Source organism: Triplophysa rosa, linkage group LG8 (assembly GCF_024868665.1).
Source record: "Triplophysa rosa linkage group LG8, Trosa_1v2, whole genome shotgun sequence".
In the NCBI taxonomy this organism is placed as follows: Eukaryota; Metazoa; Chordata; class Actinopteri; order Cypriniformes; family Nemacheilidae; genus Triplophysa; species Triplophysa rosa.
In genome coordinates, this window is record NC_079897.1 from 5,811,999 (window position 1) to 5,832,942 (window position 20,944).

A 20,944-nucleotide genomic window follows, 5' to 3' on the forward strand; every position below is an offset into this window, starting at 1 on the left:
TGTTTTCTATGCTAAAGTTTCAAGTATATATTTAGGATAAATGACTGCACAAAGGAAAATGACATATTTTCACTAATAATTTGTTTATTTTGCACACGCCAATAAACTGTTGGTGTCCCAATAACACCAAAATAATTAAAACAATGACCTTCACATTAAACTGAAAAAGCAGTTGGTGCTAATTTGTTATTTTACAGGAAAAAACCTGCAAGAATAATTAAAACACACTGCAAAAAATGATTGACAAAATACAAAAATACAGCTGCTTAACTACTGTAATTATTATTATTATTATTAATATTATTACCTATAATTACACTTACTGTACCACGCGCACGCACACACACTAATGGTGACAAGAACTTTGTTTCACTTTTGAGGGAGGGCAGTTTAGATCTATCAGCATACACAACATATAAAATGGATAGTTATTAGATGAGGAGTCTGACATCAAACTTATCAAGTTATTGTTTAAGGCAGGACATTTTGAGATGTTGGTCTATTTTGCTTTTTTTTTGCTTCTTTTGCTCTAATGGAAAGGACATTTCCAAAATACACAAAGTTGTTTGTTTTAAGCCTTCTATACCCTCTTCTGTTTCCTTCTGTAGATTTCTTCTAAATTATCCAAAACAAGCGGCATATATTTCTGCATATGTAAACATAACATTTCAAGGGAAAAGACTCTTTATGTAAGTCATATTAACTAATAACTGGTGGTATCATAGCCGCGGGAACGTATTTTGAGCAGGGGGTGCTGTGATTTTTTTTTATGACTGTGTTATGACTGTGCCATGGACGAGCCGCTTAAGTTTAATGTTAATAAATAACGGAGGCAAAAATTAGTTGCTGCCAAGAATAAAGAAGATCCCAGTGTGATAGGATACAGCATAAAAACAAACATATAAACGCTTGTTATATGTATGCCTATAGCCAAAGCAAAATCTGTTGTACGAAAACTTGCTGCGCGGCAGCAGCTTAACCACCCAAACAAAAACCATGGGCAAACCGGTCACGCGATTAAACACAACTGAGTGCTGCACAGCGACAGCACAGAAATCAACCTGTAACGTTACATATTCTGCCTGTAGATTTAGCCACAATCTCAAGTCAAGAAATAACTGTCTTACATTTCTGCTGGCCTGCATGCAAAACTCCGAAAGTGGCATTTCTTTCTGGGTTGACGCTGCTGAAGTCCTGCATGAGGTAAAAAAGTCTGAAATTCGTTTTTGCGCCATTTGGACAAGACCGCTCATGACACTTGACCTTCACTAACGCCGTGACGTCATAAGACACTGGCGTTGTCATTGTAACAGTAACGTTATTAAAGCAAAAACAGTGACGTTATTAATGTTTTCAATGGATATTAGTGAATAGACACATTAATAAAATGTATTATATTTATTTTTGATAAAACATTTAAATTAAAGAAAAAAAAATTAAAAAAGAGTAATGTTACAAATAGCCCGCCCAAGGCAGCAATGCTTTTTACTCTAACCGAAAATAGCTGTATTTTCTTTGCATTAAGTAGAAATAGTAGTTAGATGCTATTGATACTTATAAATAGTGGCAGATAATGTTATTTTGCCCTAAACTTTATGAATAAAAATGTTATTGAAAACAAATGCGAGAGTTTGATTAGAACCCCGGCCTCCTGTGTCACACTACAGACTTTACACCTTACGCCACTGGAGTCATTGCTCCAAATGAAGTCGTTCTTACATAATCTCTATTCCAATCACATACTGTATTGGTGGGCGGACCTGGTGCAAATAGTCTCTGCCTTTATTTATTTATCTTTCACACTGTTTCAGTTTTTCTTTCGCTCGACGCCAGGGGGTGCTGCAGCCTATGGGTGGTATGCTTTAGTTATTTTGTTTATCCTGTTCATCTGAATTGCCTGACAAATGTATGCAAGTTAGCACATTTTAATTACTTAATGCCTGGTTTACATATCAATGAGGCAATTCTGATGACGTTATTAATTTGACTGTATTCAGCTGTCGTTTCTCCATCAAGTTAGCATGTAACGTTATGCCAATGATATACTGCCTCAGCCTTAGCGAAACTTTAGCTATTAGTTAACTCATTAGCTCATAAGTGATGGATGTTAGCAAAACAATATTAGCAGTTTGTCTTTTGGATAATTAGGTGTGAGTTTGAAAGCACATGTAGCTAGTCTGTTCATCACCACTCACCTCCACACCAAGACAAACGCTACTGGAAAGGAGGGAGGTCTTCATTTCTGCGGCTCTCTGCCTGATGTGCCAAACGTGCTACACGCACAGCTGTGCTGCGCGTGCGCGCTATGTGCGGCTGCGCGCCTGCGTGGAGACGCGGATGGGAGAAAGGCATCGGAACTCTCAACATTTCCCAACCTGACCAGACATTTTCTAATGGTTTGCCAGGGAAAGCCGTGCGCAAATAGAAACACATACGCACATACATATATCCATTAATAAAAAAATCTCAGAAAAAGGGCACTTTCTCTCGAGGAAGAAAAAGGGCCTGGGCTCAAGCCCCCAAAGCACCCCCCTCTGCACGTGCCTGGATAACACAATTCATATTTTTGGGTAAACTATCCCTTTAAGTCTTAAATTTGTACTTTGTTGCTTTTCAGGACTACTGTGTTTAAAAGAATAATTCACCTTCAAAATGAAAATCCTGTCATCATTTACTCACCCTGTTGTCATCTTAAACCTGTGTGATTTTCTTTTTTCTGCAAAACACAAAAGAAGATCTTTTGAAAAATGTTGGTAACCAAATACCGTTGGTCCCCATTGACTTCTATTGTATGGACACAAAACCAATGCAAGTCAATGGGGACCAATGGTTTTCTGTTCACAATAGGGCTGCAACTAACGATTATTTTGATAATCGATTAGTTTGACGATTATTTTTTTCGATTAATCGGATAAAAATGTAATTACATCTTTTGCTTATAATAAGTAAATCAGATATGGGAAAAGTATACACAACTGAACTCATTAGCCTTCTCCCAAAATGTTGTGAATGTCTCCATAATTAACACACCTGGTGAGTTGATTCAGGTGTGTCATATTAGAAGCAACTGACAAAAGTCTCTCCCAAACGTGGGAGCGAGGGGACGGTCGGCCAAGGAAATCATTTTTTGTGCCATGAAAAGTGAGATATTTTTCATTCAAATGTAGTGAAGTACAGTAAAAAGTAAACAGAAAAAGTAATACTTAAGTACAAATACTCAAAAAGTGTACTTAAGTACAGTACTCAAGTAAATTTACTTCGTTACCCACCTCTGAACTAAATAAATCACCAAATCAGGGTATTTAGCCTAGTATGTACTTTGCAAAGTGCAAACGCCACAAATTGGGTTTTACTAATATAATCTTTAATTTTGTCGTTTAAAACACCTCTCCCCTTTAAACTTTAAAACTGCGCAGCTTGAAGAGATGCATGCAGAACACGTCGGACTTTAAAACTGCACACCTCGCGCTGCACGGAGAGACACATGCATCGAGAGACACGTCTGACTTTAAAACTGTGCAACATGTGCCGCATGGAGAGACGCATCCACGGAGAGACACGTCTGGCTTTAAACTGCGTACCTCGCGCTGCACGGAGAGACACATGTGACTTTAAAACTGCGCATCTCGCGCTGCACGAAGAGACGCATCTAAAACGGTCATTTTATAAGGGAAGAAGATGCGCTTGATTTATAACTGCGCAGCTCGCAAGTGACGTCACAGACCAACTAATCGATAATGAAATTCGTTGACAACGAATTTCATTATCGATTTTATCGATTAGTTGTTGCAGCCCTAGTTCACAACATTTTTTAAAATTCTTCTTTTGTGTTCTGCAGAAGAAAATCATACAGATGTATATGATGACAGAATTTCCATTTTAAAGGTGAACTATTCCTTTAATGAAGTGTATACAAACTAAATAACTGTGATTTTTTTTAGGGATAAAAATAGACCAATAAATATTTTTTTCTTTTTTACAATGATAAGCATGTTGTTCTGTGTAAAGGGTTAAATGATTTCCTGCACAACCGCAGTCATTTTGAATGATAGTCGCTTTAATTGCATCCTTACTAAAGAGTTTTCAACGTGCTTCCACTCCATTAAAATGACTGTAATGTACTTCCTATCCTAAAAAATAGCAGCAGTAATTGACTATTTTATTACCTCTAAAAACTCTATTAGAAAGTATCTCTTCTGTTTTTGAAAACAATAAACCATTGTCTTTTTAGCCGTCTGTGAATTGTATTTCTGCTTAAAAGCCGCAGTTGGATGACATCTCCTGCTTGTGAAGTCCCAAATGCTCCGAGCCGGTATCTCAGCTCCGCAGGCAACAGTACCAGACTGCTAATTGTTTTAGAATATCCCTTCCAGGCTCAACATCATTTCTCATTATTATGTCTGAAATTTGTGAATCTATTGTCTGCTCGAACACTTGTCTTGGCCCTCTGTGCTCCAATGGGAAGCCATCACGCATCATCACCCAGACATTCTAATGAAGCTATTGCATTGTTTGGAGTGTCTCTATTTCCCAGTGATGGAAAGCTAATGGTTATGTTTTCTTAAACAATGACAGGTCCAGTGGGAATGCTTAAATCCGAAATATAAAGTCAAGAAGAAGAACTACAAGAATTCTGGGATTGTCATTTTGAATCAGTGCAAGGTAATATTTGCATTATGTTACTGTACGTTGTCGTATATTTCAGAAAGTGTCTGTGTCACATTGTCAGCAGAGGTGTTGATGGTGACAGCGGATGAAGGTGGGAACTTTACACAGCTCGATGTCTTTTCACTCGGCTAAAATGTGAGATTCTAGAAAATGGCCAGTGAATTTGACCGCAGCTGACATGAATTAGAGGTGATGGGAAAAGATAACAGCATGAGTTTATGCTCCAATGGCTTTCTGATAATGTGCCCTTTTACATCCACAGATAATCAAGATGCATTCCTTTCTGGACTACATCATGGGCGGTTGCCAAATACAGTTTACAGTAAGTCCATAGTACTCCATACAGACAGAAAGTCCATACAAAAAGGTGTTTAGTTGATTTTGTCGACTAGTCGTGCAGCCAATCCACAGAATAGTCAATTTTGTTAATATGTTTTGCATATCCCTTGTGTTTATACCAATGAATCAAACCACTCATTCACATTTGGTTTCCATGATATTAGCACGCTGACAGTTTTGTTTAATGAATTATTATTATTATTGTTAGTCAGAGCACTTCTAATTTATTACTCATTACCATGTCAGCACTAATGGGAACAGGAAAAATAAAGTGTCATTTCAAATGTTCTGTTTTGGCATAATAATAATAATTGTCTCACCTGCAGCACTGCAGTTATTTTCACATGATGTGCACTGTAGGATTTCATTGTTTATATATTTTCGTGAAAACTGCACAGTCTTTTATTCAGTTTCCCGAATTACTTAAATTCTTTATTATTACTTGAATTCATTTTTAATTCTATTTCTATTCTATTTCTTTATTTATTGTGTTTTGTATATACTGTATATACTGTATACTGTTGTACTCAGAGCTCAAATTCCATGTGTGTATGTTTGAACACTTTGCGAACACACTTTGTTATTCTAAGAATAATTATTATTAGAGGTGCACCGATAAATTGGCCAATAATCGGTATCAGTCAATAAAAGGATTTTGTTAAAAACAGCCGATAATCAGGGCCAATATATTCTGTCAGTCAAAAGAGGACAGGAAAATGCAATGAATTTGTGTTCTGTATATAGAAAATGTCAGCAGTTTGATGTTCAATATTAATAATAATTATATCATTTAATAACATTCAGGATGTTAGGCAATATTAATATAATCTTGAGAAAAATTTGTATCTGTGCATCTCTAATTATAATACTTTATTATGTAAATTGCCACACGTTTTATGAACTTGTGTACAGTAATATCCAGTTCTCGTGATACATCTCTATATTTCTCTAGTAAGTATATCAGTTTGATGCCAAAAACATTTGGAAACGTGATTGAAAATGAACATTTGTTCTGTCATCGTGATGCTAGTGCCACACATATTGCAGCCAAGTATAAATTCTAGCAGTGATTTAAACTGGAGCATAGTTTAGTGAATGCATCATTATATTTAATTTATACTCCAGTGAATATGCTTGTGTGTTTTAATTAGTGCTGTCAATCGATTAAAAAAATTAATCGGCTTAATCACACATTTTTTCTGTGATTAATCACGATTAATCGCACACAACAATTATATTTTAAAATATACTTTTACATTTTAATAATTTCACATTTAATCTTCAAATTGATGTAGAAACAACATATTTCTTTAACAGCATCATTTTATGAAAGCTAACATTTTGATATTAGTATTGTAACTGATGTCTCTATTAAATTGATTATTTTAACATTAATTATAGCCATTCAACAGTATAATTGAGAGCTCATGTAGGAAATTGAAGGACACTTTACAGTCTTTAATGCTAAATTATAAATTAAATGCAGAAGAATTCTCATTAAAGCTATAAAATCACATTGATTTCTTCTTTTATTTTGTTCTTTGATTAACATTAGTGACAGGAGTCACAGCAGCACGTTTAAGAACGCGGCCCCTTTAAGAGCTGTCTCAGTACGCAGATCTGACCGTCACCGCACTCCCATTTTCACAACTCTTTGCATTCATTTAAGATTTTATTTTACACTTTGAAGTCTGTGCTTAAGAAAATGCTAGACAAAACGGGCTTTCTGACATAATCTTGTGTGGTTTTATCCATTCAAGCACGAAAGAGAACTTAACACGGATGCGCTGTCTGACAGAGATTCACCGACGCAGCCGTTACACACACCAGACTGGACCTCTCGTTGCGTTTTGCCGCGTCCCACAGTTTAGAAGCTGTCTATCTTAATTGAACGCGTCAAAACAACTGTTTCAAATCGCGCTTAAGTGGTTTAAAAGCCTGTACACGAATAAGAGCGTGATTACATAATGTAACGCTAGACAAAGGATGTCAAAACAAACGGATGCTGCGTTAATTGCGATAAATATTTTCTCACGCGTTAATTTGAAAAAAATAATCGCATGCGTTAACGCGTTAACGTTGACAGCCCTAGTTTTAATTAAATGATATACCCTGTTTTTTCTATAAGTCCCATTCCTGCGAACACTAATGCATTTTTACAGCTAGAATCTGTTTACTTTCTGTTGTACAGTTTTTGTTAGGACACGGCGCTCTGTGGTGAATCCCCACATGCTGCTCACATACTTTTTCAGTAATTAGCGTCGAAGCTTTCTGATGCTGCTTGTCTTTTCAGGTAGCTATTGATTTCACAGCATCTAATGGGGATCCGAAGAACAGTTGTTCGTTACACTACATCCACCCCTATCAGCCGAACGAATATCTGAAGGCTTTAGTCGCAGTGGGGGAGATTTGCCAAGACTATGACAGGTAAGCAGGCTGAACGGCCAATCAAATCCCAGCTTTAGCGCTCAAGGTTCTTGACATGTTTTTTCCCACACAGCAGTTACGTACATGCACACATGATAGGAAGTTCTTTTTTGAAGAGTGTAGTATATGAAAACCGCATAAAAATGTTTATTAGAGAAACCGTAGTCTAACAAATGTTGTTCTACAGTTGTCTAAACAAACGTTTTAATTTAAGGGTTTGTTATTTTGCCTTTATTTATGCTGCTGTTGTTGTTATCACTATTGGTTATCTGTTGTGTGGTGATGTTCACAGTTCATTTTATTGAGATTCTGTCACCATTATTAAAGTTTGTGGTTGATCTGTTGAGGTCTGTGTGCATTTTTGGAACACTGTTTTGTTATATGAAAGATCTGCAATGTTCTCTTTGTCATATGAAACTATGTTCAGGAATCAATTATGGCAACATTTCCCTCACATTTTACAGTATTAGTTCACAATCACACTACTTGTTGTTTTTTGGTCTGTGGCTTTAAAGTGATAGTTCATCATTTACTCACCCTCTGTCATTTCAAACCTGTATGACTTGCATTTCTCTGCAGAACACAAAAGAAGATTTTTTGAAGAAAGTTGGTAACTGAACAGCAGCGGCACCCATTCACTTCAATTGTATGGAGACAAAACCAAGTGGTTGCGTGCCGGTTAACAACATTCTTCAAAATATCATTTGTGTTCTGCGGAAGAAAGAAAGTCAAACTGGTTTGAAATGATAGGAGGGTGGGTAAATGATGACAGAATTTTCATTTTTGGGTGAACTATAAGCACTTTATTTACTGTAAGTGACTGTTCCGATGCTTGACCCAGTTTTTGCATCCTAAATCTCACCATTTTGGCTACTGTAAGTGTAATTTACTCAGGAAGATCATTGGAAAGCTCATTACCAGCACCACGGAGAGCTCCGGCTTCACTCCAGCCCGAGATGAATAAATGCACATCCATCAGGGCGTTTAGTCTGGAGGAAAGCCCAAATCACTGCACACACTGATTTGGCAGCCACTAACAATAACAATTATGCAAATCCATGTCCATTACAAATGAGCAGCGATCTGAAGCCATTAAGACAGAAGGGCATGATGGGACATTTGGTGAGTTATTCCCCAGAGCCTCAATTCCTGCTGGGTCTAATCTCTTGTCTGCTTTTCTTCCATGCAGTGATAAAATGTTCCCCGCGTTCGGCTTTGGTGCTCGGATACCTCCGGATTTTAAGGTGACAGAATCAGACTTTTGTATTAACTTCTGTTAAACAAAGCCGTGGAAAAATTAAGAGATCATTACTAATTTTAATTTAATTAGCATTTCTAGATGTTTTGTGGCCTTTTCAGTTCAGGGTTTGTTGAATTTCAACAAACTCAAACCTCAGGAATGACAACAATGTGAAAGACACATGACAAGTTACATGTTTGAACTTTTCCTAAATACATGGACAAATTGTAACGGCGGCGATAGACGAATGTAATCCACAGTGATATTTAATGAAAGCGCTTCAAATAAATAGAACTCGAAGAAGGCAGTTACAACACTTTAGACAAGACAAAGAACAAATGAAAAAGGCAGTGGCTAAATAGTGTACAAGTGATGACGATAACAACTAACAGGTGCGAGTAAAACAAATGAGGTACAGGTAAGGGATCATGGTAAAATTAAGTCCAATGGCAAAAACGGGGAAAACTAAATAGGGAAACAGACGTAAATGTGACACAAATATTACTGTTGTATTGCTTAAAAGTGAATATGAACTTGTTTTCTTTGCAGTATTTGAGGTCTAAAAAAATACAGAGCATCTTCACTGTTATTTTGACCTGAAATTTTTCATTTTCTGCAAATAAATGTAAAAAGAAACAATATTTTATTTGAAATTTGGGAGAAATATTGTTGGTAGTTTATAGAATGAAACAAAAATGATAATTTTAACTAAACACATATTAATAGTAGATAAAAAAAGAAAATCATTTTAAAATGGTCTCTTTATTTTTCTTTTCCACGGCTATATATGTAGTTGATAGCACAAATGAGGATTGTGTGAATGTTGTGTATGAAGTTCTCACTGTTTTGTTGCTTTTCAGGTTTCACATGACTTTGCTGTCAACTTCAATGAGGACAACCCTGAATGTGCAGGTAATGTATGATGGAGCTTTTATTCCAATATTAGCCATTCCGGACCAAATATCTTCACTAATCCTCCCGATCTGCAGCTGCATTATGTTCCCCATGTGATCCTTGCTCAGTGTGTCTGGATTTACTCAAAGCCTCAACATAACAATGGAAAAGTCAAAGAGCCCTTCGATATTGTTACCTCATACTAATGAGATCAAATAGCTGAAGTACAGAGGTACGGTATTGACAGGGTGGACACATTAAAGTTTAATGCTGCTATAAAGTACACAGTCTATGGGGAATTCTTGAATGGGGGAAGCCGAGGTGACGTTACTGTCACACCCTCCTCTTCCTCAATAATTAGTCCCTCTGGGCCCAGAGAAAATAGGTTTGGTGACTGTCAGCACAGAACCAGATGTTTAAGGGTATAGGGAAATATTGTATCATACCTGTCTGGTTGCATTAAGTCAAAAGTTTGTACCCAGAACTTTAATTTGTTTGAAATGTTGATGTGTATTTCTTCTGCTGCAAGAACTTTTTACTGTATTTCCCACTCTAAAAAGTTTTACGGCGAAACTATTTGCACTCAAAAAATTGAGTAAATGTTAAAACTGTGAAATCAATGCAATACACTGTTTTAATGGAGTAAATGTAAGTAAAAAAAATGGAGTAAATCTGAGCAACTCAAATATTTCAAATAAAATGTACCATAAATTTTAAATGTATATTAAAATATAATTTGTTAATTAAATACTTATTTTTTCATTAAATAAACATTAAACTTAATTTCTTTAGAGAAATTAACTGTTGGATTTTTAATCAAGTGTCCCACAGAAAAAAATCACTTTTTGTTAATATAGCAGTTTATTTTTGTCATTGGTTTTTATTTAAATGTGTTGACGTGATTCGTTACTGTATTTAGAAACACATACACACATGCATATATTTAAGAAAAATATAAAATGGATAAATGTTTGTATATAATTTAAATTATATATAAATATATACATGTAAATATTTCCAAAATATGTCCTATACATGTATGTGTTTCTAAATACAAAATAAGTATGCACAGTGCACAGACATATATTATGCAAACACAAACTTTTATTCTGGATATGATTAATCGTTGCACAGCCCTATTTTGAATGATAATTTTTCATATAGTTTGTCTTAAAAGCATATAAAAACACCACAACAGACATACTGTAAACAACATTAAACCACAGTGGACTTCTGTAGAAAATATTAAAATCCATAATGAAATATTAATTATTAGACATTTAATTTCAATATTTATTGTGAAAATGATTTATTTCTCAGGTATATAAAAATGACAGAATTTAAAATAGGATAAATAAAAAATACTGAAAGCGTTTTAAGGGAATTTATTTTTTCAAAATCTACAGCGCCGGGTGTATAAGAAATGGCTTTACATTTTATTGAAATTAATACTCTTCTCTTTTATTTATCCATCCTTCCTGTGAAAGTGTGCAAGCAAACATGCAAGTAGAAGATGGATATTTAAACCGTTCTCTCAGGGTTAGCTTACATCACCTCAGTATGTTTAAAGTTTGAAACTTGCTTCTCCTAAAAGACGCCTTCTATCAAAGTAAAGAGTGAAAATGTGAGAACAATGAGTGCCTTCGATGCAGAATTAGATAGAAAAGTAAAGTAATATAAATGATAATTCTGTTGTCGACAGAAAGCCTCCGCCGAACCACCTATGCATTTCAATGTCTTGTAACACATGTCTCTTAGGGATGATGTTGCCTTGAAAGTCAACCGAGAAGCTGCAACACATTATTGAAAATGCATGATTTGTATTTAGTTTGTGACTATTGGCCTTTGGTACCAGTTTGTGTTTGGTGCTCAGCTGTCCCATGATCATCCCTCTCTTTAGCCGTGAATAGGATAAATTGATCATCTCTTCGATGCAGTGGTGTCACTTGATTTCCCTCGCTATTTCTGTACCACCTCTGTCAGTGCAGACACACCAGGGTGGCGCCCTGAATGGGCACAGACCACTCGGCTTTTGATCAGCCAGCCTCTTCTAAGAATAGCTCATGGCTTGCAGCCTCACCAGGATGCACGCCAGCCCATCTCCCCTAACACCGCCTTGATACTGCCTGAAAAATCCAGTATGACAATAATGTGGTTATGTTGCGAAGCCGACCATGCGCTTGTAACACAAAATGCTTGCTTAGTGTGAACAGTGTGGGTTACATTTATAAACCACTTTTACTTTCGAACTATTGACAACCTCTTGTAGACATGCCTTGGCAAGGCGTGTAGAGAGCATGTCTGCTTTCCACCAAAGAGGCCAATTTGCAGTCTCCTCACTCGTCCAAAGTCACTCCTTTGGCAGCAAACTTTTTAAAGCCAGAACTTTGAAAAGTGGGTTGGAAACATCTTGCTAAAATCAAAGGGTCAAGATTTGGCTGTTTTGCTTGGGCAGCATCTGCTGGTGGATTTGGTAACTGGGTCAATGACATATAACGACCACTTATCATGTGGTGCTACCAATAATACCAATAATTGTATTTAGGGCTGTCAAATGATTAATCGCATACATGCATATATTTAAGAAAAATATAAAAATGAATAAACATTTATATATAATTTACATTATTGGTAAAAATTAATAAATACATTCCTAAATATGTATACGTGTTTGTGTATGTTTTAATAAATACAAAATGAGTATGCACAGTACACAGACATACATTATGTAAACACAAACTTTTGATGTGATTAATTGTTTGACAGCCCTAACTGTATTAAAATTAAATTAAAATACGTCAAATTTTTGTGGCTGAAATATGAATCACTGATACAGTATGCTTAAGTGAATGGTATTTTTAAAACATTTATATTAGCTGCCATAACACACGCAGTTTCTGCCAATCTCATATTAAACTTGAGTACCTATACAGTAGTATTGCATACTTCGTATCTTCGAAGAGTATTTGGTTTGATCACATTTATAAAAGATAGATACAGCTGTACGATTATTTCCGGAAAAATACGACGTCCTGGGGGTGTGCGGAGGGAGGAACTAAATAAAGGTCACCAGAGGTGGGTAGAGTAGCCAAAATCTTTACTCAAGTAAAAGTACAAGTAACTAGAGAAATTGTTACTCAAGTAAAAGTAAAAGTCACTATTTTAAAAATTACTTGAGTAAAAGTAAAAAAGTATGCAATGAAAAAACTACTCAAGTAGCTAGTTACTTAGTTACTTTGTATCTGATTATATAGGCCTACTACATAAAATTAATATTAACGCCAATATTTTAATATTACATTTTAATCAACATTTTTAATTATCATAAGCAGATATCTTTGCAATATACTAGAGAGAATAAAGAATAGACTAACACAGAAGAGACAAGCATTTCTGTAAATTTCATCTAGTCCTGATGTCAATGTAGTTATTTAGAATAATAGACCATGTCAAACTAAAGCATGAACTAAACTCAGAGCATTTCCTAAGATGATCTAGAACATCTGCAGTGCTCTCTTAAATGAAATACACATTTTTGAACAAAGCTCATGTTTTCTCGTGTTGTGTCACGTGTTGTTGTGAAACGCTCTTACTTGTAAACAAACAGTAAACAGTGAACCACACGCCCATCAACAAGTTTTCTTCCTTCTGTTCTTCAAATGTATATTTCTGCAAGCCCACGTCTGTGTCTGACAGGTAACGCGCATGTTGCTGTGTCTGACGAACAGGTCGCGTGGGTGCGCGCATATGGCGGGCATTTATCATTGCTGGCAAACAATATGACACATTTGCAGTTTTGTATGGAGTTATTCTGCGGACTATATTAAAAAGGAAACATGACATAATTCAAACGCAAATGCAAACCGTTTTCATTTGCATTTACGCGAACGTACAATGTCTGCCAAATTTCAAAAGGAAAAGCAAAGTCTATTTGCAAATGAATTACCTGTGTCTTACGAGTTACGACCCTGCCATATTTAAATCGCAATAGCAATTCCCCATATGCCATTTCACTTCCTCTGGCGTCGCGTATTAAGCCTGCCAAAACTCAAATGAAATCGCAAATCCCTTTGCATTTGCGTTTCCTCTGACTTGTACAGAAACCTGTCAATCAATGGCGGGGGTGGGCTTATTCAATGGGGCGTGTTTGTATCGGGAAGTGACGTCATTCACCGTCGCAGTGGTGGCAGTCAGTCCAACACTAAGGTGACACCGGTTGTGGCTAAAAGGGTTTCAGCTACAGCTAAAAGCCAAAATAACAATAATGGAACAAATGAGGATCAGATGCAAAGTTTCATATAGAGAAAATCTTTACAATGAATCACAATTGCGGTATTTAACAAGTATAATTTAAAGAAGTTCAACGGGCTCGATAAACAGATGAACACAAACAGTGGTCTGGTGATCTCAATGAGCTACCAATAAAAGTCATATTGAAGCCGTGTGGATTCATCATAATTACATGAATTTCTCAGGTTGGTGCATCAGCTGATGGGCTCATTTACTGCACATGTTGTTGAAAAGGCTGTTCGGAAATTAAATTTTAAATACAGCAACAACTCCATCCAGTAATTTGTAGATGACAGCTACTTCTGTGTCCAGCAAACTCACTAAAACACTGGAGCACAAGTTTGTCTTTGTCTCGCTATGTTATGATACACAAATAAAGAGATGTAGAATTCACGTACTTTTGTAATTTATTATTAACTTGTTATACTGTATGCATAATGAACAACAATGATATGCAGGATGCTGTTTATTCATACAAAGTGAACATGTTTTGTTATGGTTTACAACACGTATTAATCATGATGCAAAATACGGTCACAGTGTTGTCAAGAAATGTCATGTCCTCGGAGTACTGTGAAAACGAATATCATAAACAAACATGTTTAGAGGAATGTTGCAGAAGGTGATGATTATCCATCCTGCACCGAAGTTTCACATGCTAAGTGATGCCGCTCTGAGCCCAGAGTTCCAGCGCGAGTTATTTCCAAACAAAAAACCTGAAAACTGCACTGTTTTCAACGCCGATTGTGAGTGCAGTTGTAACTTCACTCCTCATGTGTTTAGCTGTATCACATGTATGTATCTACTTAAGTTCCAGTCGACGGTGAAGGATGTCACTTCCCGATACAAACACACCCCGTTGAATAAGCCCACCCCCGCCATTGATTGACAGGTTTCTGTACAAGTCAGAGGAAACGCAAATGCAAAGGGATTTGCGATTTCATTTGAGTTTTGGCAGGCTTAATACGCGACGCCAGAGGAAGTGAAATGGCATATGGGGAATTGCTATTGCGATTTAAATTTGGCAGGGTCGTAACTCGTAAGACACAGGTAATTCATTTGCAAATAGACTTTGCTTTTCCTTTTGAAATTTGGCAGACATCGTACGTTCGTGTAAATGCAAATGCAAACGGTTTGCAATTGCGTTTGAATTATGTCACAAGTTTGACACGAACGAAAACGCATTTGCAAATGCAGTTTGCAATTCCTTTTTAATATAGTCCGCAGCATCATTCCATAGTTTTGATTGTATAGATATAGATTAATATCCACTTCATCCAACGCTCTTTGTGTTCTGCGTGTTCTTAAGTTTCGCGCTACGAGGAGTGAGTAATCCTGCTTCAGATGATTCAGATCGTGCTGCGAACTGAACAAATCATTTGAACTGATTCATTAGCCTATTCAAATGGTTTTACCCATTGTTCAATTAATGCTTTCAAAAGAATCGACTCAAAAGAATCGATCACTCAGGAATGCCCGTAAAAAGAGACAACCTTGAAATAAACAACGCGTTTTAAAAAGCATATTTTAAAATGAAGGAACGTCACGCAATATAAGTTATGTAACGAAGTAAAAGTACAGATTTTCTATTAGAAATTTACTCAAGTAAGAGTAAAAGTACACACTTTTAATTTGACTTAAAAAGTACATATTTTCCAAAATGTTACTCAAGTAAATGTAACGAAGTAAATGTAGCGCGTTACTACCCACCTCTGACGGTCACACAACGGCCTACATCATCGCATTATCCCTGCATAAATGTTAATTAATTATAAGTTTGTGTTGTTTTTTTCATTATGCACATACGCACCGATTTCCAACAAAACACAGACATATGACTTAGTTTGACTTACTGCATGGTGTTCATGTCCAGCATCTTTTAGCGCTGGGACCGCTCCATCTATCAGTTTCAAACGATCTGCAAATCCTGCGTTATATCCACCATTTATATAACATCCATCACTGAAATGCCCTGAACAAACAGACACACCTAAACTTCACTATCACAAGAGTAACGAGCTGCAGCTGCAGTCCACAGCGAAGCCAATCTTGACGCAGCGCAGCCAATCTTGATGGTAAGCGAGCCTCGCTCATCGGTTGGCGTGTGGGCGTGCTCTTTCTTTTGCCTTGCCGTGCTTTTCCGGGAGAATTGCCCAATAAAAGGAATAGGATCCCTGTTACGAAACAGGGATCCAGATTTATAAAAAACTTTCCGAAACAAGTTGGAGTGCTGGGGGAGTATATCAAGCACAGAAATACTATGTCATACGTCCAACTCGGTTTTTGACAAGTTGACCATGTTAAGCATGAGCAGCCAGCATGTTTAACATTGTAAATAACTCAGAATGCATGAAACACCGTTGCACCTTGCAGAAGGTAAAATATGAAATGAATACAAAGAACACAAAGAACAAAGAAATGCAAATACTTTGTGTCTAAACACTCTAAATACTAAAGATTTGTAAAAAAATGTTAAGCATGTCAAGAAATTAATTTTAGGATAAATCACAGTCGCACCACATGACATTTTTTAAGGCTATGGCCAATTCATAGATGAAAAACACTAAAATCACATCATTTAAAATTTAAATCCACATTTATGTGTACACCACATCCTTAATGTGTGAATAACTGCAATAGATATTATTATTTATTAAATATTATTATCATCGTGAGTTGTTAGTAGAGTAGTGGTTCACCCGTCAATAGCTGCTGGATCACAATGCTTGGTAGAAATCCATAGATGATATCACATAGGATTTCCATCTATTTATGGAGAGCGAAGGAGTTTTATTTATTGTGCAAACACCACAGAGCTGGAGTGAGACTCTTTTACAGAAGCCATGTGAATCGGACAAGTGTGACGACAGTGTATGAAAATACGGAAGATGCTTTGATGAAAGGACATCAGGAGTTGTTGACTTCAAGCTTTTTGCTGTCGTTTAGCATGGCATCTCCTTTAAAGAGACGACTTGTGTGTGTCAGAGTCTCTCAAGGATCAAAATCATCTGGAGCGTCTCTTTGATTCCCCTTTGTGGGGAAGCCACTGAAACGATTACCTCCATTGACCTCCAGTATGAAAGTCTTCTCATCTTAATTCCAGCGCTGCACAGCGCAGCACACCTCCACCTTTAAGCCGCCGGTCATGCGTGTTCAAGCTCACAGGTGTTAATTAAAGAAACAGTTGGAGACATGGTGAGAAATACAGGCTGACCTCAGGAGATCATGCCCACGATGTCAGTGAACAGCATTACTGCTGAGACAAATGGCTGAGCTTTAGCCTTAAGCAGCGTTTCTATGTGTTAAGGAGAACAACATAGTTACTTCTAGGGAAATGAGTACATGAATAGAAATAAGAATTGTAACCAAAAGGAAGCCCACTCTGGCTTTTTATTTCATGTACTACGTTTTATGCTTTTTTTGTAAAATCTTACCAAATTTGCAACGGTAAGCTTATAATAAGGATTTATTTGTTGTTTGATGTGAACTGACTTACAGTAAGTACATAAAGTAACCTGCAATTTTATTTTTCAAACTGTAATATTGAGATGAAAGTTATGACTGCAGCTTTAACTTGATGAATTTGTTTAATGTGTTTGAGGAGACACTTGGTTTTATATACCGGGTTTCCATCCAAAATTGTGAATTAAGCTTATGCGCAAAAATGGAATATTGCATAAAACATTTGTGAATAAGCACCGTTTCCATCCAACGTCTCAAAGAGAACAAAATCATAACTTTGTAATAAACTAGCACTAAATATCAGTAAGAAAAGTAAGAGAAGCCAATGAATATAATCATTTTCATATATAACAATTACTTGCGGCTCAAGCAAGCAGATGGATGCCTGCTGTTTGGGGACGCAGTCTTGACAGTTCTGGGAGGCGATTACAGAAGTACAGAAGTGCTCTGGCATTTAAGAATGACCGTAATAACATTTTAGTTAGGGCCGTGTAACTTCTTCTACTGGTTACCCAAAATATTACTGGCTACACACACTTTTAACTTGCTAGCTAATGTAATTTGTTATTTATTTTGCTTGTTATCAGAAATAATATATAGGGACTTCTTTGCGGATGTGTACCGGAAGTTAAGTTTGGGCCACAAAAGCATGCATGTGCAGTAACGTTTATGTTGTTGCTTTCAACTGTATAAATGTAATGAAATCTTGTTCATTTTACAGGTATCCAGGGTGTGGTTGAGGCCTACCAGAATTGCCTTCCCAAGATTCAATTATACGGTCCCACAAACATAGCTCCCATAATCCAGAAAGTGGCCAATTTTGCTTCTGAAGAAATGCACACCAAAGAGGCCATGGTGAGCGATGTGTCCTTCTCTCTCTCCACATCGAGTTTCTCTTGTTTTTAATTTTCGTTTCTTGTCTTGATGCAGCAATATTTCATCCTGCTCATCTTGACGGACGGAGTGATCACAGATATGGCAGACACAAGAGAGGCCATCGTCCACGCGTCTCACCTGCCGATGTCCGTCATCATCGTGGGTGTGGGAAGCGCAGATTTTACCGATATGGAGATGCTGGACGGGGATGATGGGATCCTCCGTTCGCCCAAGGGGGAACCGGTATTGCGGGACATCGTGCAGTTTGTACCGTTCCGTAACTTCAAACATGTGAGTTTAATTTCATGTTAAACACATCTAGAATATAAAATGCACTGTAAAAAATTATTTGCAACTAATTTACTGTTTTACTGATTTTCACATATTTATATATACTGTATATATATATATACACATATATTATGTAGTATATATTAAATAATGTCAAATTATAGAAAAAGACTGCAAGTTTACAATAATAAAAAAAAAAATTACGCAGCAATATATATATTTTGCAGTGTATAGCTCAACGCTGTTGTTGATCAACACAATTTTTTTTCCCCATGTTTCTTAATTTTCCATTATACCTTTATCATTTACCAGCCTTGATCAAAGTTTCTTAACTTAAACTAATAAATATACTACATAAAAATTATGTTTATACTAATAAAGCAATTTAAAAATTGCCACTTCAAAAAATTTTGTTTATTATTTAGCTTTTTTGCCATTTTTATTTCAGTTCTTTTTGAATTATCAGTAGAGTACAGGGTGGTAACATTTCGAGGGTGGCCCTCAGCACAAAAAAGGCATTGGTATACTCGTCATTTCTTTAGTTGTAAGTAGCTCCTGTTTAATGGCTTGAGGGAGCTTTTCATATTTGAAGTCTGAACTCCGTCTATTTTAAAATTGGAAGCTAAAATGATTATATACATACAGCTGAACTTTGTCAACTGCAGATCTCGGCCATTTAATCAGTGCATCATTATGCAGGGATCTCCATTCTGCATCTTTATCATGTCTGAAGAACCTCAGAGGAGAATCTCTTCTGCTTAATTACTCTCTGCCTCTTTCTCGCTGTCCCTTTCACATTTCTCGGCCATGCTCGGAGCAATCTAATAACCTTTAGCTTGACTGCTCCATTAATTATCACATCTACTGCTGGTCCCTGGTGAGAAACCAACCACAGAATGCAGAGAGACAAGCTAACTCTCTACAGGGTCAAGCAGACTGTGGTAAAGCATGCGGCTTTGTCCGTTCTTCATACACAATCAAAAGTTTATATGAGGAGGGTGAAATTTTAGGAATCAGCAAGGAAAATATGTTATTGAAAAATATGCACATCCAAAGCACTGTACTAACTTTAATAGTAGCTTCAGGGAAAACTTGACTTGAGTCTATGATGAATGTATACATTGGGCAGCAGCTTGTCAGTTCACGTGACAAGCCAAAGTGACAGTGCAGGTTATTGGAATTTTCACGGGAGGCTTTCCAGACAAAAACAGGATTGATGACCCCTGACAAACAACACCAAGCATCAGCCACTTCCACTGCTTATCTGAGCATCTTTTCTCCTCTATCTAATTGATAAAAGAGGTTGGAGGTGTTTGCCTCATTTCTGCTGTCTTGAGATGCTGCTTAAAGGGATAGTTCACCCCAAAATAAAAATCTGTCATTATTTATTCACCCTCATGTGGTTCGAAACATGATTTTCTTCTGTGAAACACAAAAGAAGATATTTTGAGAAATGTGTCGGTGGTTGTGTCCATACAATGGTAGTCAATGGGGTCCAGCATTGTTTGGTTACTAACATTCTTCAAAATGTCATCTTTTGTGGTTTGGAAAAAAAAGTCATGAATGTTTGGAATGACATGAGGGTGAATAAATAATGAAAGAATTGTATTTTTTTTAAAGAGCGTTTTTGATCACAGTGTCTGCATTTTTCACCAAGTACATTGTCTTTACAGATCATTAGCAGAAGACCAGATGGTAAAATGGATAATTCTGCAAAAATATCATTCACTGCTCTTTCTGTTTGGCTTTTTGTCACAGGCTTCTCCTGCCGCCCTGGCAAAAAGTGTCTTAGCCGAGGTCCCGAACCAGGTGGTGGATTATTACAACAGTAAGGGAATCAAACCCAAGTGCCCCAGTGAGTACGAGTCTTCCAGGACGTTTGGTCACTAAAGCGTTGCCTGCCGCTCGTTCCCGAAAATAGCACGTTTCTGTGAATTTTAACAAACGAATCTGTTCTACTTGTTGCGTTTGCATGTGTAGCCTGTGAGACTTGCATAGGTGTTGCAATGCTACCTTTCTTATTATGTACATGTGCACATGTACAGATTTACAGTTATGTATGACAAGAAAGCATCAAGATGTCTGATTTGAGCATGATGACTGGGACTAGTAATGTATGTGGATTATCTGTTGGTTTCTTTTATATAAAGGTTTATTGAGATTTTGCAAAATTTCATAATGTTCTTACATTGTAAAGCATTTTGGATCATAGAGAATAGTAACTTGAATTAGTTATATATATATATATATATATATATATATATATATATAAATATGTGGACATGAAATGCTTTATTTCTCTCTCTATATATATTTATTTTATGTTCTGTTTTGCAAATGCAGGGCCAGGTGCATGATTGTATTTTGCATGTTAATAAAGCCTTGTTTTTCTATTGGTTCCTCTGGAGCCGTTGTATTATTTATTGTGAAGCTACTCTTCTAACACTGTCCACATGC

The 20,944-nt window shown here is 36.5% G+C and overlaps 1 protein-coding gene across 1 annotated transcript in view; it reads left to right on the forward strand.

Moving 5' to 3' along the window:
* Nucleotides 1–20,702, forward strand: part of cpne4a (copine IVa) — a 78,884-nt gene extending 58,182 nt beyond the window's left edge. Inside the window, exons 9-16 of the mRNA XM_057340368.1 lie at nucleotides 4,576–4,662; nucleotides 4,931–4,990; nucleotides 7,301–7,434; nucleotides 8,624–8,678; nucleotides 9,535–9,586; nucleotides 18,042–18,175; nucleotides 18,251–18,487; nucleotides 20,246–20,702. Of these exons, the coding sequence (XP_057196351.1) occupies nucleotides 4,576–4,662; nucleotides 4,931–4,990; nucleotides 7,301–7,434; nucleotides 8,624–8,678; nucleotides 9,535–9,586; nucleotides 18,042–18,175; nucleotides 18,251–18,487; nucleotides 20,246–20,377 (891 nt within the window). The 3' untranslated portion in view covers nucleotides 20,378–20,702. The remainder of the gene's footprint in view (nucleotides 1–4,575; nucleotides 4,663–4,930; nucleotides 4,991–7,300; nucleotides 7,435–8,623; nucleotides 8,679–9,534; nucleotides 9,587–18,041; nucleotides 18,176–18,250; nucleotides 18,488–20,245) is intronic.
* The last annotated feature ends 242 nt before the right edge of the window (nucleotides 20,703–20,944 follow it).